Source organism: Muscardinus avellanarius, assembly GCF_963383645.1.
Source record: "Muscardinus avellanarius genome assembly, chromosome: 1".
In the NCBI taxonomy this organism is placed as follows: domain Eukaryota; kingdom Metazoa; phylum Chordata; class Mammalia; order Rodentia; family Gliridae; genus Muscardinus; species Muscardinus avellanarius.
In genome coordinates this window covers 145,539,849-145,559,089 of record NC_137786.1, presented here as the reverse complement: position 1 = coordinate 145,559,089, position 19,241 = coordinate 145,539,849, and the positions used below count along the sequence as shown (strand labels likewise).

The following is a 19,241-nucleotide window of genomic DNA, read 5'->3' as shown; positions in this document are numbered from 1 at the left end:
ATTAGGAAAAAACTTTGTTTCAAAATTAAAAATGGAATAAGGCTAGGGGTATAGCTTGGGGGTAGAATTTCTCTGGGTTTAATCTCTAATACCACAAATTTTTTTTTTCTGAGCTTTAATTGAATTTATCAGTTTCTTATTTTAAAAATATTCTTCATGAGAGTAATTTTAAATGATTGAATAAATTAAATTACATGATAGATTATTTGGGCAATAGGAAGGAGGGAGATGTTTTAGTTAGTATTCAATAAATAGTGTGCCCTTCTATTATTAATGAGTACTCTTCATTTTTAGGTGCTATGAATCCTTTAGCTGAAGAATATCTGTCAAAACAAGATCTACTTCTTTTAGATATGCTCAAGTTCTTGTGTATGTGTGTAACTACATCTCACACCAATACTGTATCATTTAGAGCAGCTGATATTCGGAGGAAATTGTTGATGTTAATTGATTCTAGCACACTAGATCCTACTAAATCCCTCCACCTCCACATGGTGAGTCAAGTAGTAACAAAGCTCTTTGATTCTGTTCTCTCTAGGGTTGCTGACTAAATGTAATAGCCTGACATGTAAGAACTACATAGTGCTTTTGAAGACTTGAAATAGCTTAATTGAGAAATGAATCTAAGACTATATCATAAAATATACTCTTCTTTTATCCCTTTCTTCCCTGTTTTTTTATTTTTCTTTTTAGGTTCTTGCTATATTGCCTAGACTGGCCTAGAGCTCCTGAGCTCAAGAGTGAGATTGTAGATGTGGGCCATCAGGCCCAGCATTTACTTTTTCATTTAACATGCTGTGGGAAAAATTTAAGTAGAGGCTGAAACATTAATACTGATGGATTTTGGATAGATTTAGTGGCCTACTAGGTATAGTTATTATAAATTATTATATACTAAACCAAGAAACATAGATCTTGACTCTAAAATTAATGTATAAAATTGTGTTTGAAGTATGAATTTTGCCTTTGACTTGATACTATTGAGATATGTTCAATTCCAGTCCATCACCACAGGGTTTGTTTTTCTCTGTACAAATTTGTAGCTCCCTTTTATTGATGTAAAATAACCTGGCTTTCCATCTGCATTTATTTATTTACTCAGTAGCCTTATATAGAACTAACTTCCTTAACCTAACTACTGGTGCGTAACTGGGTAGAGCCGATGGTGTAGTGAATAGCTGTTTGTTGGATTCCAGGTTATGGCCTCAATTCCAGTAAATTTGCAAACATGCCTGGTATAGCCCTAATTACAGCAAACATGCAGATGGAGTCCTTGATGTGATATCTGGTCATGGTCCTAGCCTTGGTGAACATGGGTATTGATCCTCTACCCTTAGCAAACAGGGTAGGGGAGCAAATACACATGTTTGTACCCCTTTTTTTGGACCTGGCAGATACTCTAGTCAGCTCTTTAATCCTGATCAAGGGAAAGGGTAATGTGTTTCTCTTGAAACTTTGTTGTTTAAAGTCACTTAAAGACACTCAGTAATATCACACAAAACTCTCATATTAAATATTGAAAAGGATCAGGCATCCTGACATGTACCTTTAGTCCCACCTACTTAAGAGGCTGGAGCAGGAAGATTATAAGTTCAAGGCCAGCCTGGTCAACTTAGTGAGACCTTGTCTCAAAATAAATAATAAGGTCTGGGGACATGGGGACATTAGCTCAGTGGCAGAGCATCCTGGAGTTCAGTCCCCAGAACTGAAGAAAAAAAAAAAAAAAACTTAAAGGGTAATTTTATTTGTTAATAGTTGATAAGGATTAAGAAATACTTGCTCTATATAGATAATAGGGAGAAAAATCTCTTAAAACTTTTTAGTGTAGGTAGAAAATTACTTGGCAGCTCTCAAAAGCTGGTTACTTAGTTATAACTACCTTTCTAACTAGCCACACACAGCCCTGTGTATCCATAGTATCGCATAGAGTCTTATAAGGTTGCCATATAGGAAGATAGATCAGGGCATTTGACTTCTTCCCTGCCCATGATTATCTCTGCTTTTCAAAATTCATTAATAGAATAGTTTTTAACCACTGAACTCTTATACCCAAGCATTATTTTGGGAGGATAGGGACATAATACAGTTTCAGATTCTTGCTTCATCTCTTAACTATAACAGTGATATTAATGATCAGTTATATTCCCATGATAATAGCCAGATCTGATTTTCCCCCCTAATCCTCACAGTTATCTGGCTAGATAAGTGGTATATTTCCATTTTCTTTACTTATTTACTTTTTTGTTGTACTGGGGATGGAACCCAGGAGCATTCTGCCTCTGAGCTATACACTAGCCCTATTTTTTTTTCTTATATTTAGAAACAGGATCTCATTAAATTGTGGAGAGCCTCACTAAGTTGCTGAGGCTGATTGTAAACCTGTAATCCTCCTGTCTCAGCCTCCCAAGTACTCAGATTACTAGCATGCGCCACCATACTTGCCTTAAATGATAAAGGCCAGGTCTTTTAAACACACAAGTTATGTCTGGGGTTTATGTTTATTTAGTTTTCTTTTTTTTTAAATTTTTTATTGTAATGAGATTTACTATATTTCTACCTATGCATTTATCATGAATTTAAATTCAGTTGTATTTGACTTCAGAAGCCTTTTTTCTTTTATCCCCTCTTAAAAATGTATAGCTCTGTGTATGAGTTTATACTTAAGTATGTGTGTATATACCTTTTCAAGTAAATGCTCTACATATTAAAAATCCTGATTTTTCTCTTTAGTACCTAGTGCTTTTAAAGGAGCTACCTGGAGAAGATTGTCTTTTACCAATGGAAGATGTTGTTGAACTTCTGAAACCTCTAACGTAAGAAATTAAAGCTAAGTGTTATTTCTATTTTAAATTTATAAACTTATTGGTGTATTCTGCTAAGCTTACAAAGTTAAAATTTTTTCTACCACAGCAATGTTTGTTCTTTGCATCGTCGTGACCAAGATGTTTGTAAAACAATTTTAAACCATGTTCTTCATATAGTAACAAATCTAGGTCAAGGCAATATAGATGCTGAGAACACGAAGGAGGCTCAAGGACACTTCCTTACAGTGATTGGAGCATTTTGGTAGGTATAGTCTATTTTGTGAGGGTTCCTAATTTTCTTTTGCTGTCTCTGGATACAAATGCAAACTGCATTTCTACATTAGTGATTGCATCTGATTCTTTTTGTAGCTATTATAATCTTTTAACTATAGCTTGTGTTTCCCTCCTTAACTCCTTGAAGTGCTACATTGATTTTTCATAAGACTTGGCTTTCTAAAACAGTGTATTTTCCTGCATATTTTGAGTCATTTAATAGTTTGAGGTATATAGTGAATAAAAAACTATAGTAAATGTAAATCAATTGAATTGTTCATATTTCAGAAGTAACTCAATTGACCTTGTCACTATCTCATTATTTCATGCATATTGTCTTGGTCTGAGATAAGCCCTCATACTATCTGATTGATAAGAACTTCTTAATATTGAATGTGGTTTTGAAATCTTTGATATCATAACCAAAACTTTTTATTTTTTTTATATTTTGGTACTTGGGAATTGAATCCAGTGGCATTTTATCACTGAGTTATACCCCAACCCTTTTTATTTATTTATTTTATTTTATTTTTTGTGGGTCTGGGGATGGAACCCAGGGGCATTCGCTCTGAGCTATACCCCCTGCCCTTTTTTCTTTTTTCTTTTTTTTATTCTTTATTTTGAAACAGTCTTATTGAGTAGCTGAAGCTGTCTGCGAACCACGATCCTCTGATCTCAGCCTCCCAAATGCTGGGATTATAAGCATGCACCACTACACCCGGCAATTTGTTTTTGAATTAGTGTCTTGCTAAATTACTGTGAACTGGCCTGGAACTTATGACTGTGCTGTCCCATTCTCCTAAGATCACAGGTGTGTGCCATCTCACCTGGCTAAAAGAAAAAAAAAAATGTGGTGAGCTCAAATATATCTTTCACTAGAGGTATAATTTAATAAAATAGGTAATATATATTAGAATGAATTCCTTTTCAAGCTGATTTTAACTTGAATTTTTGGAAAGACAAGGATATTGGCATATTATGTTCAACATAATGAAAATTAGTTAAGCACAGAAATAAATTTTGAAAGCAACTTATAATAACCTTAATACCTAGTGAATTTTTTGATTATGATTTTATTGGAATAATTATTTGACATTGACAATTTACTTGATTTCAGGCATCTAACAAAGGAGAAGAAATGCACATTCTCTGTAAGAATGGGATTAGTAAAATGCCTTAAAACTTTGCTTGAGGTGAGTCTTTCCATAGAAATAGTAAGGTCTCCTTTGTTAAAGAAGGCCTGGTGGCACATGATTGTATTCCCAATACTTAGAGGATGAGAAAGAAGGATCACAGGTTGTCAGCCAACCTCAGTAACTTAGGCCCTCCACAACTTAGTCAGACCCTGTTACAAGATAAAAAATAAGAGCCTGTAGTGGTGGCACACACTTGTAATCCCAGCAGTTGAGAGGCTGAGACAGGAGGATCGCGGTTTGAAGACAGCCTCAGCTCCTACTTAGGCCCTTTGCAACTCAGTGAGACCCTTTTTCAAAATAAAGAATAAAAAATAGGGCTGGGGGTGTGACTTGGAGGTAGATTGTCCCTGGGTTCCATCCCATACCGCAAAAAAAAAAAAGAAAAAAAAAGAAAAAAAAAGAAAAGATGGCTGGGCGTGGTAGCACATGATTATAATACCCGCACTTGGGAGGCGGAGAAAGGAGGATTGCAAGCCAGCCTTGCTGGCTTAAGAGACCCTGTTTCCAAATAAAATATAAAATAGGTCTGGGAGTGTAGTCCAGAGGTAAAAGGGTTCCATCCCCTGTACCACCAAAAAAAAAAAAAAAAAGAAAAGAAAAGAAAAGAAAAGAAAGAAGAAAATATAAAAAGACTGGGGATCTGGCTCAGAGGTAGAATGCCCCTGGATTCAATCCTCAGTGCCACACACAAAAAAACAACAACAACAAAAGCAGATTTTTTTCTTTGTCTTTTATTTGAGTAATTTTTCTCTTAATGTTTCATACCTAACCTCAGTCTTTCTTTTTCTTATAGGCTGATCCTTATTCAAAGTGGGCTATTCTTAATGTAATGGGAAAAGATTTTTCTGTAAATGAAGTATTCCCACATTTTCTTGCTGATGATGATCATCAAGTTCGCATGCTGGCTGCAGTGTCAGTTAATAGGTAATGAATGGGTCATGCATTCGTGCAGTGTCGGGAATGCTGCACACAGCGATTTAAAGTCTAGCACAGTCAGTGCTCACTAGTTGTGGTATTCACAATAACTAGCATTTATTGAGCATACCCTGCAAGCCTAGCATTTGTGTTTTTGGTTAATTCTTACAGCTCTATTACTTAGATACCATTATTTTCTCCAATTTGTAAATGAAAACTCTGTCTTAGAGAGGTAGAGTAACTTGCTTAGTGCCACAGAGCTAGTCATTGACTTGAATGAGATGTGTCTACCACGGTAATGGGTATTTTTTTATTTTTATGCTTGAGTAGTTGACTAAATAGATACTAACTTAAGGACTACATATTTATCAGTTTATCAAATTGATTTTAAAAACTCTAAATCCCCCCATCTTACAGTCTCTGTAAAGAAAGCACTTCCTTGCTTTATTTTCTCCATAGCATTTATCACTACTTGAAATAATATATCTTAACACATTTTCTTCTCCCCTATCCACTAGGATAAAGCTCTGAGGAAGCATTGGGTTTTATCTCTTTTGTTTGTTGCCATATCTTTAGCACCTAAAGCAGTATCTGGCATATTGTAGATATTCAGTAACAATTGATAAAATAAGTGAATGTATCTGAAAATGAAATGCTATGCTGCAGCTGGGCATGGTGGCACACACTTGTAATACCAGTGCTTGGGAGGCTGAGACAGGATGATTGCACAGGTTCAAAGCCAGCCTCAGCTACTTAGTGAGGCTCCCAGCAACTTAGTGAGACCTTGTTTCCAAATAAAGTATAAAATAGGTCTGGGAGTATATCCTGGAGGTAGAAAGTCCTGGGTTCAACCCCCAGTACCACCCCCCCCCAAAAAAAAAGAAAGAAAGAAATGTCATGCTGCTTTAAAAACATCAAAGCTGCAGCCGGGCGTGGTGGCACATGCTTGTAATCCGGGCACTTGGGAGGTGGAGACAGGAGGATCGCGCAGGTTCAAAACCAGCTGCGCTGGCTTAAGAGACCCTGTTTCCAAATTAAAAAGTATAAAAAATAGGCCTGGAAGTGTAGCCCGGAGGCAGAAGGGTCTCCAGGGACCCCAATACCACCAAAAAAAAAAAAAAAAAAAAATCAAAGCTGCCAGGCATAGTGGCATATGCTTGTAATCCCAGTACTTGGGAGGCTGAAACAGGAGGATTGCAGGTTTAAAGCCAGCCTTGACAATTTAGTGAGGCCCTTCGCAACTTAGTGAATGAAACCCTGTTTTCAAATAAGAATTAAATTTGGGTTGGTAGTTTAGCTCAGAGGTAGAATGCCTCTGTGTTCAATCCCCAGTACTACAAATTAAAAAAAAAAAATCAAAGTTGAAAGTCATTTTAGGAAATTTTACTATTTATATATGAGACCACAATTGAAAATCCCATAAAACTTTTTTCCTAGTATTCACATAAATTGTGTGTTAGAATTAATGTGCCCTGCCGGGCGTGGTGGTGCATGCTTGTAATCCCCGCTCTTGGGAGGCAGAGACAGGAGGATTGCACAGGTTTGAAGCCAGCCACTCTGGCTTAAGAGACCCTCTTTCCAAATAATATAAAAAAGTATAAAATAGGTCTGGGAGTGTAGCCCGGAGGTAGAAGGGCTTCCAGGAACCCCAGTACCACCAAAAAAAAAAAAAAAGAATTAATGTGCCCCAAATTTTAATATGCTGACAAGTAGAGTTTCCATGAACTATATCTGTGTCTTAATTCTTCAGGTTTGTAACACTTTTTAGTAAGATCATGTGCATATAAGGATTCCTAGTATATTGAATTTCACAGATAGGAAAAATGTGCTGAAGTTAAAGGTTTGGAGTTATATAGGAGTGTAAGTTGAATATAATGAAGAAGTATAGAGGTAGCATGGAAAGAAATCTCTGTAATGATTCAAAAAATATAAATTCAAGAATGACATGAAGCCGGTGTGGTGGCACACACTTATAATCCTAGTACTTGGAATACTGAGACAGGAGGATTGCAGATTTACTGTAGCCAGCTTCAGCTACTTAATGAGGTCCTCCAAAACTTAGTGAGACCCTGTTTCCAAATAAAGAATACAAAATAGGGCTGGGGATATATCTTGGAGGTAGATTTCCCCTAAATTCAATCCTTGACACCACACATATGAAAAAAAGAATGACATGAGCCATGTTTGGTGACATACCTGTAATCCCAGAACTTGGGAGACTGAGACAGGAGGATCGCAGGTTCAAAGTCAGCCTCAGCAACTTAGTGAGACCCTATTTAAAAATAAAATAGGGCCAGGCATGGTGGCACACACTTATAATCCTAGTACTTGGGAGGCTGAGACAGGAGGATCCAGGTTTGTGGCCAGCCTCAGATACTTAGTGAGGCCCTCTGCAACTTAGTGAGACCTTGTTTCAAAATAAAGAATAAAACTTGGGCTTGGGATGTATCTCAGAGAAAGAATGCCCCTAGGTTCCATCCCTAGCAACACACACACACACACACACACACACACACACACACACACAAAATATATATTTAGGGCTGGGGTGTAGCTCAGAGGTAAGATGCTTCTGAGTTCAATCCTCAGTCCCCACAGACACACACCCAAAAAAGAAAAAAAAAAAAATGACATGAAAGCACCATTTGTTGAATTGGGTTTTTTTACTTGTTAGATATTTAATCTTTATTTTATTAGATATAATAAGAATTAGAAGAATACAAAAAAATCATAAAAATTTTGTTTACTAGAAAAGCATAAAGAACAAAATTGATTAAACATTTGTCTTAATATGTGGAGGCTATGCAAAAGGCAGTGATCAACTCTTTTCCATCACATGATAAGAAATTTCATATTTTGTATGTGATGCTGGGGATTAAAATCATGGACATTCTCCCTCTAAGTGATGCTCCGAGCCCTATTTTATTTTTATTTTGAACCGAGTTTTTGCTTAGTCTTAGCCTCCCAACCACTCTTGATTACAGATATGCTCCATTGTGCCCTGCTACATAAAATAAAATTTAATTGGAACATCAAAGAATTAGACTTCCCACTTTTGGATTATTAAATATTCAAGCAGATTGAAATAGGAGTCTGTGGACTTTTCTAATTGGTGTTTTACATGAGAGCAATTTATCTTTTCTGGCAGTTTAAGTTCAGTGTGGTTCAGGTTTGGACATTAGTTAAAATATCTTCTAAGACTCTTTTCACTAATAAGGTAAAAATCAATTATGTTTTTAAGACCTCAATACTAAGCAGTAGCCCAAACCTGTTAAACTAGACTCAGGTTTTATTAGTCTTTTAAGGAAGAACTAATATGTATAGTATCTAAGAGAGTGGTTTATTTTAGCTGTAATGTATTTTGAAAAGTAGGATTTGGAATAAAAATTAGTTTAACATTTTGATTTTATTTTCTTTAAAGATTGTTCCAGGATATGAAAGAAGGAGATCCTTCCAGGTTATTGAAGGCACTTCCTTTGACAGTTCAGCAAACAGCTTTTGAAAATGCATATCTGAAAGCTCTAGAAGGAATGAGAGAAGTGGTAATTTTAGTAATTGTATTCGCTGTTATCACATGATTTCTGTAAATATCTTGGATAGTTAGCAAGTTTGGCATAAGACATTTTGTTTCCAGTAGTTTACAGTATAAAACTTGTCAAAAACAACCCTATGAATTGAACAAAATTGCCTTATTTATAGTTTAGAGTGGGTCAAATAATAGTTATTTTTGGTTCAACATATCTGTAGTGTTCTCACAGGAAAACAGTCTCACTAGGTTGTGGAGGGCCTCACTAAGTAGCTGAGACTAGCTGCAAACCTGCAATCCTTCTGTCTCAACCTCCCAAGTACAGGGATGACAAGCGTGTGCCATCACACTTGGCTTTTATTTTGTTTTGAAAAGGGGTCTAGGTTGCTGAGAGTCTCACTAAAGTTGCTGAGGCTGTTCTTGAGCCTGCACTCCTTCTATCTTGTCCTACCAAGTATTGGGATTACAGGTTTTTTGTTTTTGTTTTTGTGGTACTAAGTATTGAACCGATGGGCATTTGATCTCTGAACATTACCCCAGCCCTGATTATTTATTTATTTATAAATATTTTATATTTTATTTTACTTATATTTTATAAAATATAAATTTTTTGTGTGTGTGGTACTGGGAGTGAGCCCAGGACCTTTTCTACCTCCGGGCTATACTCCCAGACCTATTTTATACTTTTATTTGGAAACAGGGTCTCACTAAGTTGCTGAGAGCCTCACTAAGTAGCTGAGGCTGGCTTCGAACCCGTGCGATCCTCCTGTCTCAGCCTCCCAAGCACGGGGATTACAAGCGTGCACCACCATACCTGGCTTATTTCTTATTTTAAAATAGGGCCTCATTAAGGTATAGAATGCCTCACAGAATTGTATAGTCTGGCCTCAAACTTGTACTGCTTTTGTCTCAGTATCCCAAGTACCAGGATTATAGTTATGTGCCACCACACCTGGCTGATTACAGGCATATTAAGATCACAATGTGAGTCAGCATTATGATAGTTATTTTTTAGTTATTTATTCATTTATTTTTGCAATATTGGACATTGAACCCAGGTGCATTTTTCCTCCAAGCTACACCCCAACCCTATTTTTTTTTTTTTTGAAATAGGGTTTCACAGCTGGGCGTGGTGGCACACGCTTGTAATCCCTGCACTTGGGAGGCTGAGACAGGAGAATCGCATGGGTTTGAAGCCAGCCTCAGCTACTTAGTAGTTGCTGCTTAGTACTTAGTTGCTCTCCGCAACTTAGTGAGACCCTGTTTCCAAATAAAATATTTAAAAAAAGGTCTGGGAGTATAGCCCAGAGGTAGAAAGCCTCTGGGTTCCACTCCTAGTACCACCAAAAAAAAAAAAAAAAAAAAAAAAAATTTACAGATGTATTTTAGCTGGGCATGGTGGCGCACGCTTGTAATCCCAGCATTTGGGAGGCTGAGACCTGGAGGATCGCGGTTCGCGGACAGCCTCAGCTACTTAGTGAGGCCTCTGCAACTCAGTGAGACCCGGTTTCAAAATAAAGAAAAAAAAAATCTAGGGCAGGGGGTGTAGCTCGGAGGTCAATGCCTCTGGGTTCCATCCCCAGACCCGCAAAAAAAAGAAAAAAAAAGAAAAAGGGTTTCATTAAGTTGTGGAGAGCCTCACTAAGTAGCTGAGACTGGCTGTGAACCTGTGATCCTCCTGTCTCAGCCTCCCTAGTACTGGGCTTAGACATCCACTACCATGCCTGGCTAAGATAATTATTTTTAAAAAGCAAGCAAAATTTTTTTGGTATTGTATTAATAGGATCATATTCCCGGGAACAAAGTTGATAGTAGAACTTGGATCTTCTATACTTTTTAAATGGCTATTAAAATGCTGAATTTAGATTTGAGTAAAAGTAATCTGTTTTGTTTTGTTACAGTGCTAGAGATCAAACCTGTGCCTTGCCTATATTAGGGAAGTGCTATCCTATCCCCAGCTCTCAAAGTAGATTTAAACATTTTTAATATATTTTCTTGGTGCATTGTAATTGTACATGATAGATCTCATGGTGATATATTAATATATGCACATAAAATTATATAGTCTGATTATTATTATTATATTTTTTTTTGGTACTGGGGATGGAACCCAGGAGCATTCTCCAAGTTATACCCCAGCCCTTTTTTTTTTTTTTTTTTTTTTTTTTTTTTGCAGTACTGGGGATGGAACCCAGGGGCATTCTACCTCTGAGCTACACCCCCAGCCATATTTCTTATTCTTCATTTTGAAACAGGGTCTCACTGAATTGCAGAGCCTCGCTAAATTGACAAGGCTGGCTTTGAACCTCTGATGCTGTCTCAGTCTCCCAAGTACTAAGATTATAAGCATGTGCCACCACACCCAGCTAAGGCAACTTTTTTTTTTTCTTTATGCAGTACTGAGGAGTGAACCTAGGAGCATTCTACATCCAGTCTATACCTCAGTCCTATTTTTGATTCTTTATTTTGAAACAGAGTCTCACTGAGTTTCAGAGGGCCTCACTAAGTAGTTGAGGCTGTCTGGGAACCTGCAATACTCCTGTCTTAGTCTCCCAACTACTGGGATTATAAGCCTGCATTACCACACTTGGCTTCTGACTAGGCATCTTAATGATAAAAGTCATCTTAGGAGTTATGCTGGTAGTTGAAAAGGAGCTTTTAATATCTTTCATTCTCTTTTGGTCATTTCTTTAAATTGTATAGCTTTACTGAAATGTTTTTCCTAGCTTCACAGTTCTTTTCATAGCTCTTATGAAGAGCAGCCTTTCCCACAGTGGAAAATATATTTTCTCTAATCTCTACTCTTAGGTCTGCCACTCTCAGATTTAAAATTCTTTATAGGTGTTGGGCGTGGTGGTGCATGCTTGTAATCCCAGCATTTCGGAGGCTGGGACAGGAGTATCATGGTTCAAAGATAGTCTCAGCTACTTAGTGAGTCCCTTTGCCACCTACTTAGTGAGGCCCTTTGCAACCTAGTGAGACCCAGTTTCAAAATAAAGAATAAAAAAAAAAAATAGGACTGGGGGTATAGCTGGGAGGTAGAATGTCCTTGGGTTCCATCCCCAGTACCACCAAAATAAATAAATAAATAAAATTATTTATAGGCTGCTTGGATGTTGCTTTGATTTAAGCCTGATTGATTCATTTGTAATGTTTAAATATTTACGATTGGTTTTTTTTTTTACAATTCTTTTGAAGTCCCAGAGTGCTAAGAACCCTGAACTTTTGGATGAGATTTACAATAGAAAATCTGTTTTACTGACGATGATAGCTGTGGTTTTATACTGTAGCCCTGTCTGTGAAAAACAGGCCTTATTTGCCCTTTGCAAATCTGTGAAAGAAAATGGATTAGAACCTCACCTTGTGAAAAAGGTATGTATATGGCCAAATATTTTTTATAATACTGTTCCTTGGATTGTTTTTTGTTGTTTCTTAACAATGTTGAGGATTAAACCTAGGGCCTCACGCACGCTAGGCAAGTGCACTATGACTGGAGCTCCATTTCCTTGAATTAACTTTTAAAATATTAAAAAAGATTAAAGTTAGATTTTTAAAGTGGCATTTATTTAAGACTTGGGAACAATGTTTACATTGGGAATATTGAAAAACAGTTGAATAACTCTTTAAATGGTATATGCATTTGTATGCAGCATATTTTTTTATATTTAGTCTAAGGCATTCATTTAACTAACAAGGGTGAATACCTTGTTACCACACAGACCAGGTCCTCTTGAGTAGTACTTATTGATGGAAACACATGGACACAAGAGCAGTGTCAGGTTTTTTTCTGCCTGGTAGATTCTCAGGCACCATATTGAGATCTAACAAGACTAGAAGCCACATTTTAGTACTGTGGGACTTTTAGGTTACATGATTAAAGGAACGGGACTGGATCCAAGCCCAGCAGTCATGTCAGCCCAGTGCTGTAGAATGTGGCTCTCCTCCCTACTTCACAACTCAGAACTCAGGTTTTGGGAAGTTCCAAACTTTTCTCTTGCAAATTTTTACATGATAAGTATTGCTGATGCCCAATTTAACATGTACCAGCATAGTTTCTATGGAGTTTTGTTTTACCTTTTGGTTTTAAAAAGTTTCTTAAAGAATTATACCACTACACTTCCTAATTATTACTAGTGGTATATAATGTTTGGTTTTTTAAAAAATTTTGTTTTAAAACAGGATAATTTTAGCCAGGCATGGTGGCGCACACTTGTAATCCCAGCATTCAGGAGGCTGAGACAGGAGGATCAGTGTTCACAGACAGCTATTTAGTGAGGCCCTTTGCAACTCAGTGAGAAACTGTTTAAAAAATAAAGAATAGGGCTGGGCGTGGTGACGCACGCTTGTAATCCCTGCGCTTGGGAGGTGGAGACAGGAGGATCGCGCAGGTTCGAAGCCAGCAGTGTGTGCTGGCTTACGAGACCCTGTTTCAAAATATAAAAAAAAATAGGTCTGTGAGTGTAGCCTGGAGGTAGAAGGGCTTCCAGGAACCCCAGTACCACAAAAATAAAAATAAAAATAAAATAAAATAAAGAATAAAAAAAATAGGACTAGGGTGTAGCTCAGAAGTAGAATACTCCTAGGTTCCATCCCCAGTACCACAAAAAAAAGGATGATTTTAATTTTTATCTTCTTCTGAGATATAGTCATATGTTATAAATTATAACACATTTTTGTTTTTATTTTTATTTATTTATTTTTTGCTGTACTGGGGATGGAACCCAGGGGCAAGCTATGTCCAAGCTACACACCTAGCTCTATTTTTTATTCTTTATTTTGAAACAGGGTCTCACTGAGTTACAAAGGACCTAAGTAGTAGCTGAAGCTCTCTGCGAACCATGATCCTCCTGTCTTAGCCTCCCAAATGCTGGGATTACAAGCGTGTGCCAACATGCCCGGGTTATGTTTTTGTTGAACACTTACTAAGGGATTGCTGTTCGACAGAGACTATGCCACTCAAACACATCTTTTTATTATCACTATTTCATTGATAAATCATGATATTGAAAAGTTAAATGAATATTTCAAATTTCTACTTCCGATATTAATAAGTATTTAAATGATTTGTTTTTCACTTTCTTAAAACATCTTTTTTGTTTGTTCAGGTTTTGGAGAAAGTTTCTGAAACTTTTGGATATAGACATTTAGAAGATTTTATGGCTTCTCATTTAGATTACCTGGTTTTGGAATGGCTAAATCTTCAAGATGCTGAATACAGTTTGTCTTCTTTTCCATTTATTTTATTAAACTACACAAATATTGAGGACTTCTATAGGTAGGTTTATACATGGCATGTGAAAAATATGTTTAATTTAAACTTAGGTAATAGTGTTTGGCAGTTTTCACCAACCTCCACTCAACCCAACCACCTCAGACATAGGTGGAAAACTGCATAGTATGAGAAGCAAGACAGCTTGTTTGAATGAAAATGTTTTTAAAGATGTCTCTGGACTTAGGGTCTGGTACTAGCTATGTCAGTAACCAGCTAGATAACTTAGAGCAAGCCATGTAAATATGTTGTATGCTTTGGTTTTTTTTTTTTTAATCTGTAAAGTAAGGGAGTTAAACACAGGAAGAGCTTAAGGTTTCATACAGCTTTAATATTTGATAGTTTTCTTCTGAAAAAAATCAAAGATAAATTACCAGTGACTAATTATTTCTGTCTTGATTTTTTTCCTGTTGTTTGACAATAGACTATTTAATCATATTTATATTAAGTTTAGAAATTTAACATAATTCATTTTACTAACTAGCTCTGGAGAAGAAAAGTTTGAAAATGGGGAGGTTTAAAACAACTGAAGAGGAATGTTTTGGTATCTTGATTAAGAGGAAGCATCTTAAATTTGTTGAGCATGCTTAGTGCTGTGGACTTTGTGAAGCATTTTTCATGTAATGTATCACAGTTGTCTATAATAGGGATTTCTATATTTTTCAGTAGATAATTGCCTTTAAGAAGGATATTCAAATAGATGTGAATTTAGTTGGCATTATTATTCATTCCTTTTGGCAGTAATAATATTTTATGTTTGTTCTTTGAATTTATAAATTGTTTTTATATTCATTATAATAATTTTATATTAGGTTATGTAAAAAATGAGTTAAAGTCACACTTTTTTTTAATCTCAGAATTAGGCTGGTACAGACTAAGCTGTTTTTTTTCCCTTCAGTTTGCCACTAGAATTTCTTACCTTATTTCTCCATTTATGAAATTAGAGTAGGAGAATACTTATGTTCTAAAGTGATGTTCTAATGATGACCATAATAAAGCATTTTTATTATTTTAGGGACTATGTTGTAAAATTTTACTTAAGTTTTGAATTTTTATACTTTTAGATCTTGTTATAAGGTTTTGATTCCACATCTGGTGATTAGAAGTCATTTTGATGAGGTGGAGTCCATTGCTAATCAGATTCAAGAGGATTGGAAAAGTCTTCTAATAGATTGTTTTCCAAAGATTCTTGTAAATATTCTTCCTTATTTTGCCTATGAGAGTACAGGAGACAGTAGGATGGCACAGCAAAGAGAGACTGCTACCAATGTGTATGACATGCTTAAAGCTGAAAACCTATTGGGAAAACAGGTATGATGTAAACTTGTACTTTATCTCCTAATCTCAGACATAAGCTTGCAAATTTAAGACTTTATCATTTGTATAATTAAATGTAGTTTGCAATCAGTATTTAGCAAACCACTGAATTTTGTTGGTTATATTATATTCTCTGCCTTTGTTTGACTTTTATATATATGGGCTTTTTTTTTTCTTTTTTGGTGCTGGGGGTTGAACCTAGGGACATTCTACCTCCAAGCTACACCTCCAACCCTGTTTTAAGCTTTTTTTGAAACAGGGTCTCACTAAGTTGCATATGGCCTTACCTAGTTGCTGAGGCTGGCTGCAAACCTGTTATCCTTCTATCTCCGCCTCCCAAGTACTAGGATTATAAGGGTGCTCCATCATGCCTGGCTTGGAATTGTTTTTAATTAAAAATAACAACACAAATTGGGCTTGGTTGTGCATGTCTTGTAACCCCAGTATCTGGGAGGTTGAAACAGGAAGCATGGGTTCAAGGCCATCCTCAGCAACATAGTGAGATCTTGTTTTGAAATAAATAATATAGGAATAAGGATATAGCCCAGAGTTTGAATATCTCTGAATTCAACTTCCAAATATAAAAAAATAAAAAATTAAATAACATGAGCTAGTGTGGTGCCGCATGCCTCTAATACTATTACTTGGTAGTCTGAGACAAGAGAATCAAACAGGTTTGATGCCAGGCTCAGTAAATTAACAAGACCCTGTTACGAACGAATGAATGAACAGATGAACGAATGAATGAATGAATGAAATGGTTGTGAATATAGCTCAGAGGTAGAATGCCCCTGGGTTCAACCTCCATACCAAAAAAATAAAACAAAACAAAAAAACCTAGAGTTTTATTATTATTATTATTATTTTTTTTTTTTTTTTGGTGGTACTGGGGTTCCTGGAAGCCCTTCTACCTCTGGGCTACACTCCCAGACCTATTATTACATTTTTATTTGGAAACAGGGTCTCCTAAGCCAGCGCGCGTGGCTGGCTTCGAACCTGCGCGATACTCCTATCTCTGCCTCCCAAGCGCGGGGATTACAAGCGTGCGCCACCATGCCCGGCCTAAAAAACCTAGAGTTTTAACAAGAAGGAATAATGTGATTGCTTCTGCCTTTTAAAAAGATGATTGCCAGTAATGTATGAGTATAAGGTGGTTGTTAAATTTGGGTAATCCTGAACAGTGCTTTTTCTTTTTTTCCTTACATTTTTACCTTCTAACATATTTGTTTTAAATTACATTTATTCATATCTTTCTTTTTCAACATAAACAGTATAATGACAAAAGTTTTGTCTCTTTTTGAGGGAGAAGGTACTAATATATCCCAACCACATAGTATATATTGTCAACTCATTAAGTATTTGTTACAAGGAGTTGAGTTAAGGATCTAGCTGGCATAATGGCACATGCCTAGAATCCCAGTACTTGGGAGGCTGAGGCAGAAGGATCACACAGGTTGAGACCAGTGTCAGCAACTTAGTGAGATTCTCAACAACCTTGCAAGACCCTGTTTCAAAACAATGTAAAATATATGAAAAAAGAAGCCAGGTGTGGTGGCACACACTTGTAATACCAGTATTTGGAGGCTGAGATAAGAGAGAGGCTCAGGTTCAAAGCCAGCCTCAGCAACATAGTGAGACTCTGTTTCAAAATTGAAAAATGAAATTGGGCTGCAGGTATAGCTCAGAGCTGGAATGCCTCTGGGTTTATTCCCAATACATTCCTCAAAAAGAGATAAAGGTGTAGCCCAAAGGTAGAATGACCGTGGATTCACTCCCCATTACCATACACAAAAGGAGAAGGATCTGACAAACTTTGTTTGATTTATAATGATTAATATGCCTTAAAATTATTTGAGGCAGCCAGGTGTGGTGATACACTTGTAATTCCAGCATTTGGGAGCCTGAGACCGGAGGATTGTGGATCACTGACAGCCTCAGCTACTTAGTGAGGCCCTCCACAACTTATTGAGACCCTGTTTCAAAATGAAGTATTAAAAAAAAAATATTTGAGCCGGGCGTGGTGGCGCACGCTTGTAATCCTCGCTCTTGGGATGCGGAGACAGGATGGTGCTGGTTCAGAGCCAGCCTTGCTGGCTTAAGAGACCCTGTTTCCACATAAAAAAGTTAAAAAAAAAAAAAAAAGATCTGGGAGTGTAGCCCATGGGAGTGTATCCCAGAGGTAGAAGGGCTTCCAGGAACCCCAGTACCACCAAAAAAAAAAAAAAAAAAAAAAAAAAAAAAAAAAAAAAATTGAGGCAATATATATTTTAAGGTAAAAAGGATTTGGTCACTCCTTATTTATTTTTGGTACTTTGGATTAAACCCAGGGGTGTTCTATGTTTGACTTACATTCACAGCCCTATTTTATTTTTTATTTTGAAACTGGGCCTCACAAAGTTGCTGCGGGTCTTGCTAAGTTGCTGAAGCTGGCCTCAAACCTGCAATCCTCCCGTCTTATCTCAGCCTCCCAAGTACTGGGATTATAGATATGTGAAATCATGTCTACTTTCTTATTTATTTTGATGTAAGGGATAACTAAACAAACTTCCTTAATATTAAAATTACAATTGGCCGGGCGTGGTGGCGCATGCTTGTAATCCCAGCATTCAGGAGGCTGAGACTGGTGGATCGCGGTTTACGAACAGCCTCAGCTACTTAGTGAGGCCCTCTGCAACTCAGTGAGACCCTGTTTCAAAATAAAGAATAAAAAATAGGGCAGAGGGTATAGCTCGGAGGTCAAATGCCCCTGAGTTCCATCCCTAGACCTGCAAAAAGAATAAATAAATAAAATAAAATAAAATTATAATTGGATAAACTTAGTGACCTTTTGGGCTTCTAGTTACTATATTGAACCAGAAAATCAAACAGCAAGTACTTTATTTGCTTAGGTGGATGCAGTCAGAACTGGTCATGTAGTTTATATGCAGATGGTGAGCAGAGGCCAGAGGCCTTCTTTCCCAAAACACATTTGGAACATAATATGGGCACTCCAGATGTCATAGAATTTGGGTTCCATACTGTCTCTACACTCTTCCATGTAGTCTTTCAGCTTATTTTTCTGAGTACTCTAATCTTTAATGTACTTAAACCAAAATCCATTTTCAGAGTCAAAATAGGAGGGAAAAGTGTTTACATTCAACCCTAATTCAAAGGAATGAAGAAAAGCAAATATTAAATAATAATTTCTTAGCTTCTTGGTTAAAGACATAGGTTGAATTCCTCTTTGTGTCAACTTAGCATTGGATTAATAATTTACATACTTTGAATATTATTTAAGGCAACTTAAAACAATTTTTAAGACAAAAAAGATTTGTCTCTTCCTTACTCTTATTCATTGATGGAGTTATAATAGCAGGCCCATTTTTTATTTAGGGAATATATGTCCCTTGTGAGACTATCATAGCATGAAGCAGAGTCTGCTTTTGTCGGGGAAGATTTTAGTTACTCTTGAAGAATGGGGATACAGGTAGTAGCTAGTCTAAAAATTTGAGATATATTCAAGTGTAAGTCTAGATAGATGTCATTCAAGGTGGGATTATTGCCACTTACTGGAACGTCTTATCAGTAAAGTTCTATAATTGTTCCCCAAATAAGTCAAGAGTAAAATGTAGGTTGAGAAATACTATAGATAAATAAGGAATTTGGTTGGCAGGAGAATTACCAGTTTAAGGAATTTAATGTTAGATATAAGCTTTAGTTCCTTAAAATGATTAATAATAATTAAAGAGTTAGATTAGGGGATTTTGTTTGGTATGATTTTCCTACTTTTTTAGCCTACAGTTGGTTACATTAAAGAAAAAAGTGGAGTTAGCTATATGTCTTGCAGATCTTAGACTTTTGGTCATCTATTTTCCTTTAAAGCCATTGTATAATTTTGGAAATAAGGAAATAACATAGACCCTTTGTATTGTCTTAAAGGTGACATATAAAATATTAAAAAA

General features: G+C 36.4%; 1 protein-coding gene across 1 annotated transcript in view; it reads left to right on the top strand.

Annotated features, from left to right (window-relative positions):
• ATM (ATM serine/threonine kinase) overlaps positions 1-19,241 on the top strand; it is a gene marked incomplete at both ends in the record, with an annotated part of 138,217 nt that overhangs the window by 45,741 nt on the left and 73,235 nt on the right. Inside the window, 9 exons of the mRNA XM_080715533.1 lie at positions 295-494; positions 2,731-2,813; positions 2,911-3,066; positions 4,195-4,270; positions 5,067-5,197; positions 8,610-8,730; positions 11,913-12,086; positions 13,820-13,989; positions 15,048-15,294. Of these exons, the coding sequence (XP_080571659.1) occupies positions 295-494; positions 2,731-2,813; positions 2,911-3,066; positions 4,195-4,270; positions 5,067-5,197; positions 8,610-8,730; positions 11,913-12,086; positions 13,820-13,989; positions 15,048-15,294 (1,358 nt within the window). The remainder of the gene's footprint in view (positions 1-294; positions 495-2,730; positions 2,814-2,910; positions 3,067-4,194; positions 4,271-5,066; positions 5,198-8,609; positions 8,731-11,912; positions 12,087-13,819; positions 13,990-15,047; positions 15,295-19,241) is intronic.